General features: G+C 42.6%; 1 protein-coding gene across 2 annotated transcripts in view; it reads right to left on the reverse strand.

Moving 5' to 3' along the window:
• Positions 1-3,401: 3,401 nt before the first annotated feature.
• The window catches only part of GLRA1 (glycine receptor alpha 1), a 108,804-nt gene continuing 95,114 nt past the window's right edge, over positions 3,402-17,091 (reverse strand). The window contains exons 8-9 of one of the 2 annotated variants that reach the window (XM_002816106.4): positions 9,827-9,973; positions 3,402-3,870 (exon numbers count right to left, since the gene is read on the reverse strand). In XM_002816106.4, the coding sequence (XP_002816152.3) occupies positions 3,580-3,870; positions 9,827-9,973 (438 nt within the window). In that variant the 3' untranslated portion in view covers positions 3,402-3,579. Of the gene's footprint in view, positions 3,895-9,826; positions 9,974-17,091 lie in introns of both variants that reach the window. The other variant, XM_002816107.4, reaches the window with a different exon arrangement.

Below are 17,091 nucleotides of genomic sequence, written 5' to 3' on the forward strand. Positions count from 1 at the left end.
ATAAACTAACAAGTGAGAATCAATTAAGCAGAAATTCGGTCTGCTTAATTGGTACCTCCTAGATTTGGCTCCTAGGATTAGCTGTAGTTTTGGAGGGTGAAATCACCAATCCTCTATGCCAGTGTCCAGTTCTCACACCATGTATAAATACTGGTGTGGTCTAGATAAGCAAAGAGTTTGAAAACTGGTAAACCATTCATTGTACCTAAATCAGTTTTTTGGCTACCATACCACTTGGCATCTGTAATCCCAAAGCATAGTATCCCCTGTGCTCAAACTGAAGAGGAAATTAAGAAAGTATTGCTCTGTTCATTGGAGCCACTTAAAGTAATTGGCTTAGCTTATCTGGTTTGATTTTTCCATAAGGATGAAATTCATGTAATTTGTTAAATCCTTACTACATTATACATTGATGATAATGTCTTTTCCTTGAATATGCTTCCATTCTTAATTCATGATGATATTTTTGACTTTATAATGATTGATGTCCTTTCCTCACCACCATTCGCCAAGTGGGGCAAAGAAAAAAGAAATCTGCAAATTTTCCAAAGAAAGGCAACAATGTGTGGGTCCATGTGTTTGTGCATATGTATCCACACATCCACCTTGGAGGGTTTAGAAATCAAAGTGACATTAAATTTTTGGTTGTGTGAATTTCCTGTAGACTAGCTTAAACACAGAGTCATAGAGCAGTTAGAGCTAAGAGGGAGTTTAGATACTATACTACTCTTCACATTGTGTATTTAGAGAAACTAAAGCCAAGTCATTTCCCCAAGGTCACTCAGCCTATTACAGTGGCAGGACTAAAATCCAGTTTCTTTTCATTGCTATAGTCACTCCACTCATGTTGATTTTCCATAAGGGACACTAGTTTGAAATAGTCTGAGAGAAGATTTCAGTGACATTCCCTCCTCTGTGTCTCAAAGAGATGATTCAATTATTTGTTGGCTACTGTTAACCTGGCAGTTCCCAGTGGGCCCACAAGCTGAATATGGTGGCAGAAGTTCAAGGACCCAGCAGAGGTTGGGCAAATGGCCCAGTGATTTCTCTCAGATGGATTCCAGACACTACTTATAAGGAGGCTGGTTTGGAATCTGCAGATTTATGTTTTGAGTGGAGGCAGAATGTCTTAGAACAATGGCGTTGTCTTTAGTTTCTGCTGGAGGTCTAGCATGATTGTTGGCCTGATTCACTAAGACTTCAGACATTCTGAATTTAGTCCAGTAATGAGTAAAGTAGGAAGAAGGGCTTCTTTAAATTTTTTAGATTAAAAAATGATTTTCCCTAAATAAAGTGAATAAAGTGCTAGTGAGAGGGCCTCTCCGGAGACTCATGCACCACTTGAGAATGTAGTGCTAATGAAAGGTGCTGACAGCAGCTGGAAGACTGATGTTCTCATCTTGAAGTATAGTCGTTCAAGTCCCTCTTTTAAACTTTTCCTCCGTTGGACACATGTTTGTGATGGGGGAAAGGATGGTTTTAGATGAGAGACTCTACCCACTTGGCTCCCATCTCCCAAGATTTCTTAGAAAAATAGATTCCAGGTTCTATCTCATATCATCCAAGGAAGCTGTAATACAGTTTAGCTTTTTGGTCTACACAGGCCAAGAGAAGGGAAGGCAATAATTTATTTTCCCTGGACCTGGATGTAAACACCTTTACCATTCGAGCCTCAAAGCCAAACCCTTTTTTGGCTGCATAGTGCATTTTCCTTATGTAAATCTCTTTAGGTCTTTGTCATGACCTGCTACTTTAGGCCTGTATTAGTTATTGTGCTGCGGGAATGGGAGAAAATCCCTTAGGGGAAGGTGCTTTAGGGAAAAATTAGGCTTCCAGTGTCTCTGCTCTGCTTACCACTCCTCCTCCATCCTGCCTCAAGTTGGAGATTTTTAAAAGACACATGTGAAACGCCAGGCCTCACTACAAACTGATTGTCAGCTATCTCAACATTCTACGTACACCTTTGATCCAAAGCTCAGACACTAAAGTGCAAAGAAAGAAATGGAACCCCAGTACTCTGGCCATGGGCCAAAGCAGGGAAAATGCTTCAGACAATGGTGCCATTATTTCAGGCATAGTGCTGTTGACATTGGACAGAGGCCTGCTGTCTCTACCTTACAGACCTCCCATCTGTGATATCCATTTCTGTCAGCAAGACCATGCCCACCCACCCCACCCCCCAAACTAAATTCGTCTCCTGGTCCTTTTTTTCTGGAGTGCCCTAGCTGTCCCAGGACAATTCTGGCACTTCAGAATTAAAAGGAAAGAGAAATACTTGTCTAACTTTCCTAAATGTTAAACAAAGCACCTAAAAGGAAAAAAACAGACTTACAAAAATATAACGGGGTCAGCCCCCCAAACTTTGCACATTATGATATATGATATGTCAAAATATAACAAACATTTTCTAAACATTACCACATTACCATCTCTCTCCACCTATTTATACCTAATCGGCAGCAGACTCAACACTGCCCTTTCACCTCTTAAAACTTTACTCTGTAGAACCACTAGATAATAAATGGGTTTCACACCACTGACCCCACCTTCCCAAACATGCACTCAGTTGCAGTTCCAAAGAGACTCTCCAAAAATAGTCATTTGAAAAAAGTACCTGTTTACACTCAGTCTATCTGCATATTATTTTTCAAGATTATTACTTTTTTTAACCATAAAAAAGATTGCATATTGGCAATATAATGAGAAAACCACATCGGCCATTTCTGGGTGCTGGTGGAGGGTGAGTGGGGTGTTGTTGAAGCACAGAAGCAAGAGGGCTCAGAGAGGGGCAATTGTGGTCCTCAGCCTTGAGGTGTGAGGGTTGAGCTGGGGTTACCTACATTCTCAGTCCTTGGCCTCTGAAATGTCCGTCTCTTAGTCACTCCCTTCTCGTCTCTCCACCTGTCCCCATTTCCACTACCCATTCCCATACCACACAGCCCTCTTGAAGCAGAGGCAAAATGGCTTTTTGGCATGTGTCCGCCTGGGTCAGTTTGAAGACAGGTATGGCATTTGGAGGGGTATGATGTGGGACATACACCAGAGCAAGCTTATTTGTGACTGTTTCTACTCTGGGAAAAATTGTCCATTACTTCTGTGACTTTAAAAATTTAAGCAGTTACTAGGCTGATAGGTTAAGAAACAAATCTTTTGTTTTTCGGGTTTTGCATTAATATTAAGCATGAATATATATCATATATTACATTGCTTTCTTTCTGCTCTGGGGCAGACTGCGCTCTCCTTCCCAACAGGAAAACTGCACAGCCCATGGACTGAGATTTTTGAAAGCTATTATTTCCCCAATCCCCCACCCCCTGCCCTTACCCCCTCCCTTCCTCCCAGCCCTCAGTTCCTATATTAGAAAAGTCCCTCCTGACCCCCCGCCCACAGCCCACCCGAGGTTAAATAGTGCCACATTGTAAAATTCATGCATCACTGCATTTTGCTATTGCACATATTGCAGAGAGAGTTGTGTAAGTGTGCCCCCTCCCTCTCTTCCCCTTCTCTTCCTTAGTCTCTCAGATTCCTGTGCTATTCCCACGTTCCCCTCTCCCAGCCTCCCCCAACCTTTCAGACCCTTCACTGGTTGTGGACATCCTCTCTACGGACAATCTTGTAGATGATCCAGTAGAACATGTTGAAAATGAGGAAGGCCATGGGGAAGCCAATGCGGGATACTTTGTCGATCTTCTTGGCCCTCTGGATGAAGAGTTTTCGCATCTCCTCTGGGGACTTAGATGGTGCAGGAGGGGGGTTGGTGGTGTTATTGTTGTTGGCGCCCTTGACTGAGATGCCATCCTTGGCCTGCAGACAGGCTGGGCCCATCCCATAGGCAGAGAAGTTAAAGCGGCCTTCTCCAGCTTCATCCTCCTGGAATAGATTCAACATGGGGCTCTACTTAAAATAAGACAGGGGCTAGGCACCCTCCCTGCAAGGCACTCCCTTGGGGGCCAGACCGTGCCCATCTGGTTCTCCCTGCTTTCCAGACTGCATCACTCTAGGTTTCTGGAGGCTTTTTGGCTGGCTGGGGAGTTCTGCCTTATAGAGGGGCGCCACTTGCCTGCTGAAACAGATGCAAAACAGGGGATAGGAATGTGGTTTAGAGTCTGGAGACCTGTGTTCAAGTCCCAGCTGTATCAGTTGCTGGTTGTATGACCATAGGCAAGTAATTTCCTTCTGTGAGTCTCAGGGATTTTTATTTCATTTTTTCTTCTACCTGGGGGACAAGATTCTCCCCACTACTCCACAAGTTTCTTTTGACCATCAGAGGTTATAATTGAGAACATATTCAAGGTTGTACTGGGTTTTAGTTAGAAATTCAGAGGACAATTTGGAGAGATCCCCTGCTTTGCCTCTGTTGCTTCCTTGCCCTCTTCCCCATCCCATTCCCCAGTTAGTAGCTCCCAGGAGTGGGCAGTAAGGGGGATGGCTATGGGCCAGGATGGAGCAGGAGCTCTGGGCCTCACTTCCGTTCTACAAGCCAGGGAAGCCACGGCTTCTTCCTGCCTCTACGTTCCCACATCCCTGGCAGTTGTAACTTCAGACAGACCTCTGGATTTTTACTAAGTTTTCATTCAAGACCCTTCATCATTTGGCTCCAACTTACCTTTCCAGGCTTTCCTTCTCCCCCACCAGATACTTTGCAGCCCTCCAGGTTTGTTTGTACATTTTCTCTTGTGCCTTCTCACGTCCCTTCCTTATGCTCACTACCAAAATGCCTGCTGCCCTGATCCTTCTAGTTCATCCCTTTCCCAGGTCATGGTGGTCTTGCCCTGGTCTGAATCATGGAGGCACTATTGTCTGCTCTCCTCATGTCCAGCTTTGTTATCTTTGCATGTGAGCTCTGAGGAGGAATTGAGAGTCTAATGTTTTGATCTCAACTGAGCTATTGATTCAATGTTGGCATTGGGAGGTTTTATCAGCTCACATTGCCCACCTAGATAACGCTTTTAGGAAAGGAACACCATCTTCTGCTTGTTCCTGTGCAGGACCGGGCCAACAGAGAACAAGAAACTCAGTATAGGTTTCACTGGTGCCTCTCCATCTCTCCTGTAGGATAGGCCACCTTCTGGTTTGTTTGTTTTGTTTTATTTTGTTTGTAGAGATTGGGGTCTCGCTATGTTGCCCAGTCTGGTCTTGAACTCCTGGACTCAAGAGATCTTCCTGCCTCGGCTTCGCAAAGTTCTGGGATTACAGGTGTGAGCCACTGTGTCCAGCCCACCATTGCAACAGCCTCCAATCTGCCCCCACCACCCAACCCATCTGAGTCGTTATAACACAGATCTTGGTCATCTTTTGCTTAGAACCTTTTAATGCCACTGACTTCAGGTTAATTAAAATCCTGAACATGATAAACAAGGCCTTAGAACCTGGACCCTGCCTGCTTTTCCAGTCTCATCTTGTGCCATTTCTATCTGATGTTCTATGCTTTAGTCACTGAAATATTTCCTTATATTTGAAAATGTCATGGTTCTTTTCTTGAACTCTGGGCCTTTGTGCAAGTTGTTCTCCCTGCCTAGAACACACTCTCAACCCCATCTCTTGTCTCCAACTCCTCTTTCACCTAATTCTTCCTCAGAAGCCTTCTCTGAGCTCCCAAGTATAGGCTAGCCGTTCCTGCTGTGTGCGCCATAAGCTCTCTGTACATATCTCTATCTTTTTTTTAAAGCTCTCATCACATTGTATGGTAATTTCTTGATTAGCGTCTGTCTCTTACTAGATTTTAAGCTCCATGCAAAGTCTGTCATGTTCACTGCACTCTCAACACTGAACATGAACATAGTCCCTGGTTCATAAGCTCAAAACTTGGTATATGTTTGTTGAGCAAATGATGTTCGCTTGCATATCTCCACCAGCTTTAGTGTCCTTTTTTTTTTTTTTTTGTTTGTTTAAATGGAGTTGTATTTTTAGCACCAGAAGGGTTTGAGACATATGGTAAATGCTCAAGAAATGCTTGGAAAATGAATGAATCTTGTCCAACATCTTCATTGCAAAAGTGAGGAGGAAGAGGATGTGCTACATACAGTGCCTGGCAAACAGGTGCTCAGTAAGTACTTGTCTATGAATAGGGCAACAGTAGAAGATTCAATGCCAGGGCCAAGGAGAGGAGTTGGGGAGAGCCAGCCAAATTGCTGGACCTAGTACTTAGAAGGGGGTCTAAGTCTGACTCTTGCATTTCAATGAAAATCTCCCTGGAGCTGGGGTGTTGTTTTATTTTTATTTTTTATTTTAAACTGGGACCTAGTTAGGTAGGGGGAAGCACCAAATTAACTTTTTATGCTGCTGTGGGTGAATTATTCTTTGCCTTTCTCATCTGTTAAACATGGGAATAGGAGGAGTAGAGGTTTGGATTGAAGGCCCCATCTAGCTAGAGGATTATCAATTTCATATTGTGCCTGGGAGAAAAATTCCCTAGGAATGACTGGTAAAAGGCTTGCTATTCTTATTGGAACCAGCAGGTGGCAGGAAATGCATGCCCAACTGCATCTGGAGCTGCTTAGAGCTGGAGCAGGGGAAATCTGGTAGTGTACTCTGGAGCTCAGGGAGGTTGCTAGTAGTATGCCTGCTAAGTCTGATGCTCACAGATATGGTTTCCTAATAATTTGCCTAAGGAGGCCAGCCAGAGAATTCGAGAACCAGATGCTTTCTGCACAACAAATGAGGCAACATGGGAAGATGGTGGGAGTTGGGAAAGCTGTCCAAGATCACAGGCTCTGAGAAATTCAGGCATGTAGCTAGTTCCTCTCCACTCACCATCTGGGACTTAAAATCCCTTCTGCAAACTTCCTGTTAAAGAGAGTTTCTGCAGAAGAAGCTTGTACACCTGTAGTGTACAAATCACTTCCAGAGCGGCTTACTCTAGGGAAACTATTCTTTATGGTGAGCTCAATTCTGCATCATTGTAATTTCTGACATTTGGGCCAACTTAAGAGCCCTTATGAATGAGATTACGTTAATTCAAATGCATACAAGGAGGCAGGCAGGAGAAATGTGAGTGGTGAAGTGAGTTGGGGCTGAAAAATATCCCTGGTTAGAAGGGATGGTATTAACTGGAAAATGCATTCCCTACCTAAAGGCAGTTCCAGTGCACCAGTACCTTATGGGAAGCACATTCAGTGTGGCTGGATGCTGTGATTTTTTTTCTGGTGAAGCCCGAAGTGTGGTTTTTAAATGCTGACCCCTTAAGTCCAGATTTTAAAAACACTCCAGGCCAAAGTAAAGATATTTGCACACCAAATTTGGCCTTCTGGCTACTAGTTTTTGACCTTCACCATGGGATGAGGCTTAGTTTTTATTTAAGATCTAATAAATGCAGGACGATTTTTATCTGCTTCAGGATGGACACACTGATGAACAGATAAGAACTCATGGTGGTATGGTTAATGTTTGGAGAAGAACCTCGGGTCTCTTAGCACCTCTCCTGCCTTTGCCATCAGTGCCTCGTGATACCAGTGACTTGCCCTTGCTATTGTGGGTCTCTCTCATCAGTTGCATGGAAGGAGTGGATGGGGTGATTGCTGAGGTATCTTCAAAAGAGGGAACAGAGCAGGAGAATCTGATCTAATCTAGCTGGTGGCCTTATTGACACTTTATCTGGCCAGAATAGTGTTTGTTTTCTTCTAGTGTGTCAAACTGGTAGATACTTGGGGAGCGTGGAAACAGCCTTTGAAAGTACCATAGGCCCACCATACTATGTATCTTCAGGAGGCTCCATTCCCATTTTAGTCCATACAAACAGCATCTACTGGAGCTGTGCAGTGCCCAATCAAAGGCGCTGGTGCTAGTAAAATATCTTGGACATGATCTTTTCAAATTAGTGTTTTTAACAAATGTCTCTAGCAGATGAAATTACAAAAAGCAGCTAGTCTATAGGGAAAATGGAAAAATAAAATCCTAGAGATACTTAATGTTTGGTCAGTTTCTTTCTTTCTTTTCTTTTTTTTTTTTTTTTTTGAGACAAAGTCACTATATTGCCCACATTGTTCTGGAACTCCTGGGCTAAAGCAATCCTCTCACCTCAGTCTTCTTGGTAGTTGGGATTATAGGCACAAGCCATCATGCCAGTTTCTTAAATAGACTTTTTTTTTTTTTTTTAAAGCATCAGAGGCTAGGTATTAAATGGACAATATAGAGTAACTAAAACTAGGGGTCATTTAAGAAGTTCTATCTGGATTGCTGAACCCAAGACAATTTCCTCCTTCAATGTAGTTTAGAAGGATGGTGATATCTTAATTCCCATGGACATCTTCTGTCTTGGAACGTCGGCCTCCTCCCTGTGGTAAACTGCCAGAAGTTAATTGAATCAGATTGCTGATGTTTAAGAAACATACTGATGGAAATGTGTGTATATGTAATCATTTTAATCCTTGGCACTTGTGCGGCGGGAACAAAACTTAAAGCTACTTTGGCATCCCCTGATTTAATTCTCACCAGAATTTCCCTTTATACGCATTTTGCACATGGAGAACCTGGGCCCAAGTTGGCTAGCTCGAAGTCTCATACTAAAGAAAACTAAAGAGGCAGGGTCCTTTGTCACAGCACATTGCGCCTGGGCAGACAACTATTTTGTTTTGTTTTATTTTATTTTTGAGCTTTACTGATTAATAGACAATGATTTTAAATAGGTCAGTCTAAAGCTTATAGGACCTGGCACATTGCAGGTAAGTACTGTGACCTGCAACACTATGACAGATCATAATGTGTGGGTCCCTGGTTGCCCTAATCTGTCAGTGGAAAAACTTCAGACTCTCTGTCTGAAGGCTTCTTCTTTATTGCTTTTAATAGCAAAAACTGCAATTATTTTTGCACCAACCTAATCGTTTATTTATCCCTTTGTTCATTTGTTTAACAAATACTTACTGCATGCTCACTATATGTTAGGCATTGTGTTAGGCACCAGGGATATAGCACAGAGCAAAAACAAACACAGTCTCTGCCTTTATGGATCTTGTGATTTGGTGGAAGAGATCGGCTTTAAAAAAATCACATCATTGAATTTATGCTTTTAAATCAGGATACATTTTTAGAAGTTTAGAAATTAAGTTCAAGTAGAACATGGCATTTGCTAGGACACGCAGTGCACTGGAAGAGCAGTACAGGGAAAGAGAACAAGATATTTAAAGGCCTGTGTGTGTATGTTTGAAGAACTAAGAAAAAAGCCAGGGTGGTTGGATCTTCTGGGGAACTAGTTATGGACCCACGATATGGAGCAGTTTGCTCCAGCAGGCTGCATGCTCCCCACTGGTATTCTTTGGTCAGTGCACAACCTCGTGAACAGAGGTTGGTAACTTCTCAGAGGTGCCCTGTCAAATATTCCTTTATTCAATCCCTCATATGGAGAGAGAACCCACTCTGGCGGAGATCTTGCTTGTTGCCTTTTTCCTGGAGGCAGGAAGCAAAGGCCTGAACCTGGGCATTCTACTTTAAGATCTCACCTTTTGTGGTGCAATTGTCTTCTGGAATCAAGCCTATTAAGACAATGCAGGCTTGCAGAAAAAACCCAATGGACACCTCCCAATCTTTTAGGTTTATAGTTAGTTATTTTCTTGACCCTATCAGCTTTTAGTTAATTAGTTCTGCCTTTAGGTATAACTTGATAATTTCTGTAGTGTTACTGTTACGATTCGAAGAGTGACTGCCTATAGACCCAACTAGGGCATTATTTATGGGAGGAAAGCTGAGACCTCTAGGTCTTTAATTCCTATTTCTAACCTGCCTTGCACATTGAGAAGGATGGACCATTGAAACAAATAACACAGACAGACTGCTTAGAACTCTTTTGTTTACTACCAGCTGTCCCTCCTTAGGCAGTGACCCAAAGGCCTACCTTGTGATGTCTCCGCTTCCTCCTGAATCGGAGCAGCTCCTTATGTTGCCGAGACACAAAGTTAACAGCAGCATATTCTAGTAGGGCTGAGAACACAAAGAGCAGGCAAACTGCCATCCAAATGTCAATGGCTTTCACATAGGACACCTAGAGTGGGGGTGGAGGAGAAACGGGGAGGTGAGAGGAGGGGAATGTAAAACATTAAGCATGGCGGAATATTTTCTGCTCTTCAGTAATTCCCCACATCACCCACTGCTGTCTGCTCCTCAGCTGGGATATTAGGGTGGAGGTATAGAGGAAAACAAAAGAAATGCATCAGACAGACTGGAAAGAATATTGGGGGTAAATAGATTATGGTACCTATGAGAGTACTGAAGAGAGGACAATGGTATATTTAGCATTATCACTTAGAACAGAATGCTGTCTTTCATTTAAGGGTGATTGGAACAAACTGTTGTAGTGAGCATTAAAAGTGAATGGAGGATGTCAGCAAAAATGACATCGTAAGGACCTGAAAATTCCTCCAAAAAATTAATGAGAACACTGGAAAAAATTGTCAGTGCCAACTTTTCAGAACTCCACTAATTACCAAAGGCTTATATCAGTCCTGTGAACATTTATTCAAGAAAATCAGCTGAATCTTAATAAGAACAGCAAGCTTTGTGGCAGTGCTTAAAAGTGTTATTGAGATATAATTCACATACCATACAATTCACACATTTAAAGTGTACAGTTTAATGATTTTTAGAATATTCACACATATGTGCAACCATCATCATCAGTCAATTTTAGAACATTTTCATTACCTCAAAAAGAAATGTTACCTTTTAGCTATCACCTCTCTATTCCCCCAGCCATAAACAACCACTAATCCATATTTTATATGAATGAAATAATGCAATATGTGGCTTTTTATGATTGGCCTCTTTCACTTAGCATATTTTCAAGGTTCATTCAAATTGTAACATGTATCAGTATTTCATTCCTTTTTATGGCTGAATAATACCCTGTTTTATGGATATACAACATTTTGTTTATCCATTAATTAGGTAATGGATATTTAAATTTTCTACCTTTTAGCTACTGTGAGTAATGCTGCTATAAACAACCATGTACAAGTTTCTGCACGGACATGTATTTTCATTTCCCTTGGAGCTTTGTGGTGTTTTGCCCTATTCCTGTCATAATCTATCCAGCTCCATGGTAGCCTTGAAAACCAACAGCTGTCTGGAAGCCATTGGATGGAGCAGAACACAGTTGGAGCTTCTTCAATGCCTCATTCCCAGAGAGTTGTCATCATTTGACATATCTCATGGTTCCCTCAAAGATGCCACTCACAAGGCTGTCTTTCTTTGACCTGATTTGGAGTTGGCCCCATGTGAACAACCTTTTCTTTGAGGGCATTTATCAAAAGCAATCAATAGTAATTGCCACCTGAGGCAGTTGGGGCAAAATAATAGGTTAATCAAAAAGCTGAAAAAGAAAAGCTGGGTAATGAGTTGTTTATAGGGGGCTTTGGAAAGCTGTGACATATTCTTGGGAAACTGTGTGCAAGCTTAGAGCTGTGTGAATTCCCGGGAAGACTTGAGATGGCTCTAGGCTCTCACCTTTGGCTAACCTTGATAGTCTGAGCAAGCAGGAAGTGGAGCCTGAGTCAAAGTTGTAAACTGCCTCGCAGAATGTTTAAGGTAGAGAGCCCCTTGGCAAAGGCTAGGACACTTATAGGTTCCAGGCATTTAAGAAACCTTTGTCTGATTTTTAGCTGACTACCAACCTGAGCAGAGACTTCAGTAGTCCCACGAAACAAATAATATGAACTTTACAGAATTAGTTCAGAAAAGTTACTGAATAGCAACAGCAACAAATCCTGAAGAGAGGGGAGAATTTGATTTTCAAAGTTGCCACATTATATTATTAAAATGTCCAAACTTGGCTGGCAAGATGGCCAAATAGGAACAGCTCCGGTCTGCAGCTCCCAGCAAGATCAATGCAGAAGGCGAGTGATTTCTGCATTTCTAACTGAGGTACCCAGCTCATCTCACTGGGACTGGTTAGACAGTGGGTGCAGCCCACAGAAGGTGAGCCGAAGCAGAGTGGGGTGTCACCTCACCCAGGAAGCACAAGGGGTCAGGGATCTCCCTCCCCTGGCCAAGGGAAGCCCTGAGCGGCTGTGTCATGAGGGATGGTGCACTCCGGCCCCAGATACTACTCTTTTCCTAGGGTCTTTGCAACCTGCAGAAAAGGAGATTCCCTCGGGTGCCTATGTCACCAGGGCCCTGGTTTTCAAGCACAAAACTGGGCAGCCGTTTGGACAGACACTGAGCTAGCTGCAGGAGTTTTTTTTTTCATACCCCAGTGGCACCTGGAACCCCAGCAAGACAGAACCATTCACTCCCCTGGAAAGGGGGCTGAAGCCAGGGAGCCAAGTGATTTAGCTCAGCAGATCCCATCCCCATGGAGCCCAGCAAGCTAAGATCCACTGGCTTGAAATTCTCGCTGCCAGCACAGCAGTCTGAAGTTGACCTGGAACACTTGAGCTTGGTGGGGGGAGGAGTGTCCACCATTACTGAGGCTTGAGTAGGCGGTTTCCCCCTCACTGTGTAAACAAAGCTGCCAGGAAGTTCGAACTGGGTGGAGCACACCACAGCTCAGCAAAGCCTCTGTAGCCAGGCTGTGTCTCTAGATTCCTCCTCTCTGGGCAGAGCATCTCTGAAAGAAAAGGAGCAGCTCCAGTCAGGGGCTTATAGATAAAACTACCAACTCCCTGGGACAAAGCACCTGGGGGAAGGGACAGCTGTGGGAGCAGCTTCAGCAGACTTAAACATTCCTGCCTGCCAGCTCTGAAGAGAGCAGTGGATCTCCCAGCACAGCACTCGAGCTCTGCTAAGGGACAGACTGCCTCAAGTGGGTCCCTGACCCCTGTGCCTCCTGATGGAGAGACACTTCCCTGCAGGAGTGGAAAGACAACTCATACAGGAGAGCTCTGGCTGGCATCTGGCAGGTGCCCCTCTGGGATGAAGCTTCCAGAGGAAGGAACAGGTAGCAATCTTTGCTGTTCTGCAGTCTCCACTGGTGATAACTAGGCACACAGGGTCTGGAGTGGACCTCCAGCAAACTCCAGCAGACCTGCAGCTGAGGGGCCTGACTGTTAGAAGGAAAACTAACAAACAGAAAGGAATAGCATCAAAATCAACAAAAAGGACATCCACACAGAAATCCCATCTGAAGGTCACCAGCATCAAAGACCAAAGGTAGATAAATCCACAAAGAAGAGGAAAAGCCAGCACAAAAAGGCTGAAAATTCCAAAAACCAGAATGCCTTTTCTCCTCCAAAGGATCACAACTCCTTGCCAGCAAGGGAACAAAACTGGACAGAGAATGAGTTCGACAAATTCACAGAAGTAGGCTTCAGAAGGTGGGGAATAACAAAGTCCTCCAAGCTAAAGGGGCATGTTCTAATCCAAGGCAAGGAAGCTAAGAACCTTGAAAAGAGGTTAGAGGAATTGCTAACTAGAATAACAAGTTTAGAAATGAACATAAATGACCTGATGGAACTGAAAAACACAGCGCAAGAACTTTGTGAAGCATACACAAGTATCAATAGCTGAATCGATCAAGCGGAATAAAGGATATCAGAGATTGAAGATCAATTTAGTGAAATAAAGCATGAAGACAAGATTAGAGAAAAAAGAATGAAAAGGAACAAACGAAGCCTCCAAGAAATATGGGACTCTGTGAAAAGACCAAACCTACATTCAGTTGGTGTACCTGAAAGTGACGGGGAGAATGGAACCAAGTTGGAAAACACTCTTCAGGATATTATCCAGGAGAACTTCCCCAACCTAGCAAGACAGGCCAATATTCAAATTCAGGAAATAAAGAGAACACCACAAAGATACTCCTCGAGAAGAGCAACCGCAGGACACATAATTGTCAGATTCACAAAGGTTGAAATGAAGGAAAAAATGGAAGGGGCAGCCAGAGGGAAAGGTCGGGTTATCCAGAAAGGGAAGCCCATCAGACTAACAGCGGATCTCTTGGCAGAAACCCTACAAGCCGGAAGAGACTGGGGGCCAATATTCAACAATCTTAAAGAAAAGAATTTTCAATCCAGAATTTCATATCCAGCCAAACTAAGCTTCATAAGCAAAGGAGAAACAAAATCCTTTACAGATAAGCAAATACTGAGAGATTTAGTCTCCACCAGGACTGTCTCACAAGAACTCCTGAAGGAAGCACTAAACATGGAAAGGAACAGCCGGTACCAGCCACTGCAAAAACATGCCAAATTGTAAAGACCATTGACACTATGAAGAAACCACATCAACTAATGGGCAAAATAACCAGCTAGCATCATAATGACAGGATCAAATTCACATATAACAATATTAATCTTAAATGTAAACAGGCTAAATGCCCCAGTTAAAAGACACAGACTGGCAAATTGGATAAAGAATCAAGACTCATCAGTGTGCTGTATTCAGAAGACCAATCTCACATGCAAAGACACATATAGGCTCAAAATAAAGGGATGGAGGGATATATATATATTTTTCTTTTGAGACAGAGTTTTGCTCTTGTTGCCCCCCAGGATGGAGTGCAATGGCACAATCTCAGCTCGCTGCATCCTCTGCCTCCTGGGTTCAAGCAATTCTCCTGCCTCAGCCTCCCGAGTAACTGGGATTACAGGCATGCACCACCATGCTTGGCTAATTTTGTATTTTTAGTAGAGATGGGGTTTCTTAATGTTGGTCAGGCTGGTCTCGAACTCCTGACCTCAGGCGATCCACCTGCCTCGGCCTCCCATTGTGCTGGGATTATAGGCATGAGCAATCATGCCTGGCAGGATGGAGGGATATTTACCAAGGAAATAGAAAGCAAAAAAAAAAAAGCAGGGGTTGCAATCCTAGTTTCTGATAAAACAGACTTTAAACCAACAAAGATCAAAAAAGACGAAGAAGGGCATTACATAATGGTAAAGGGATCAATGCAACAAGAAGAGCTAACTATCCTAAATATATATGCACCCCATATACACCCAGATTCATAAGGCAAGTTCTTAGAGACCTACAAAGAGACTTCGACTCCCACACAATAATAGTGGGAGACTTTAACACCCCACTGAAAATAATATTAGATCAATGAGACAGAAAATTAACAAGGATATTCAGGATGTGAACTCAGCTCTGGACCAAGCAGACCTAATAGAAATCTACGGAACTCTCCACCCAAAATCAACAAAATATACCTTCTTCTCAGCAACACATCACACTTATTCTAAAATTGACCACATAATTGGAAGTAAAACATTCCTCAGCAAATGCAAAATAATGGAAATCATAACAAACAGTCTCTCAGACCACAGTGCAATCAAATTGGAACTCAGGATTAAGAAGCTCACTCAAAACCACACAACTCCATGGAAACTAAACAACCTGCTCCTGAATAACTACTGGGTAAATAACGAAATTAAGGCAGAAATAAATAATTTCTTTGAAACCAATGATAATAAAGACACAACATACCAGAATCTCTGGGACACATCTAAAGCAGTGTTTACAGGAAAATTTATAGCACTAAATGCCCACAGGAGAAAGCAGGAAAGATCTAAAATTGACACCCTAACATCAGAATTAAAAGAACTAGAAAAGCAAGAGCAAACAAATTCAAAAGCTAGCAGAAGACAAGAAATAACTAAGATCAGAGCAGAACTGAAGGAGATAGAAACATGAAAAACCTTTCAAAAAATCAGTGAATCCAGGGGCTGGTTTGTTGAAGATTAGCAAAATATATAGACCGCTAGGCAGCCTAATAAAGAAAAGAGGCTGGGCGTGGTGGCTCATGCCTGTAATCCCAGCACTTTGGGAGGCTGAGGTGGGTGGATCATGAGGACAAGAGATCAAGACCATCCTGGCTAACACGATGAAACCCCGTCTCTACTAAAAAATACAAAAAATTAGCCAGGCATGGTGGCAGGTGCCTGTAGTCCCAGCTACTTGGGAGGCTGAGGCAGGAGAATAGCGTGAACCTGGGAAGTGGAGCTTGTAGTGAGCCAAGATTGCGCCACTGCAGTCCAGCCTGGGTGACAGAGTGAGACAACATCTCAAAAAAAAAAAAAAAAAAAGAAAAAAAAAAGAAAAAAAGAAAAGAGAGAAGAATGAAATGGACACAATAAAAATGATAAAGGGGATATCACCACTGATCCCACAGAAATACAAACTACCATCAGAGAATATTATAAACACCTCTATGCAAATAAACTAGAAAATCTAGGAGAAATGGATAAATTCCTGGACACATACACCCTCCCAAGACTAAACCAGGAAGAAGTTGAATCCCAGAATAGGTCAATAACAAGTTCTGAAATTGAGACAGTAATTAATAGCCTACCAACCAAAAAAAGCCCAGGACCAGATGGATTCATAGACAAATTCTACCAGAGGTACAAAGAGGAGCTGGTACCATTCATTCTGAAAGTGTTCCAAAAACAATAGAAAAAGAGGGACTCCTCCCTAACTCATTTTATGAGGCCAGCGTCATCCTGATACCAAAACTCATTTTATGAGGCCAACATCATCCTGATACCAAAACCTGGCAGAGACACAACAAAAAAAGAGAATTTCAGGCCAATATCCTTGATGAACATCGATTCAAAAATCCTCAATAAAATACTGGCAAACTGAATCCAGCAGCATATCAAAAAGCTTATCCATCACCATCAATTCGGCTTCATCCCTGGGATGCAAGGCTGGTACAACATATGCAAATCAATAGACATAATCCATCATAAAAACAGAACCAATGCCAAAAACCCATGATTATCTCAATAGATGCAGAAAAGTCCTTCAATAAAATTCAACACCCCTTCATGCTAAAAACTCTCAATAAACTGGGTATTGATGGAATGTATCTCAAAATAAGAAGAGCTATTTATGACAAACCTGCAGCCAGTATCATATGGAATGAGCAAAAGCTGGAAGCATTCCCTTTGAAAGCCAGCACAAGACAAGGATTCCCTCTCTCACCACTCCTATTCAACATAGTATTGGAAGTGCTGGCCAGGGCAATCAGGCAAGAGAAAGAAATAAAAGGTGTTTAAATAGGAAGAGAGGAAGTCAAATTATATCTGTTTGCAGATGACATGATTGAATATTTAGAAAACCCCATTGTCTCAGCCCAAAATCTCTTTAAGCTGATAAGCAACTTCAGCAAATTCTCAGGATACAAAATCAATGTGCAAAAATCACAAGTATTCCTATACACCA

The sequence above is a fragment of the Pongo abelii genome, chromosome 4, assembly GCF_028885655.2.
Source record: "Pongo abelii isolate AG06213 chromosome 4, NHGRI_mPonAbe1-v2.0_pri, whole genome shotgun sequence".
Taxonomy (NCBI): domain Eukaryota; kingdom Metazoa; phylum Chordata; class Mammalia; order Primates; family Hominidae; genus Pongo; species Pongo abelii.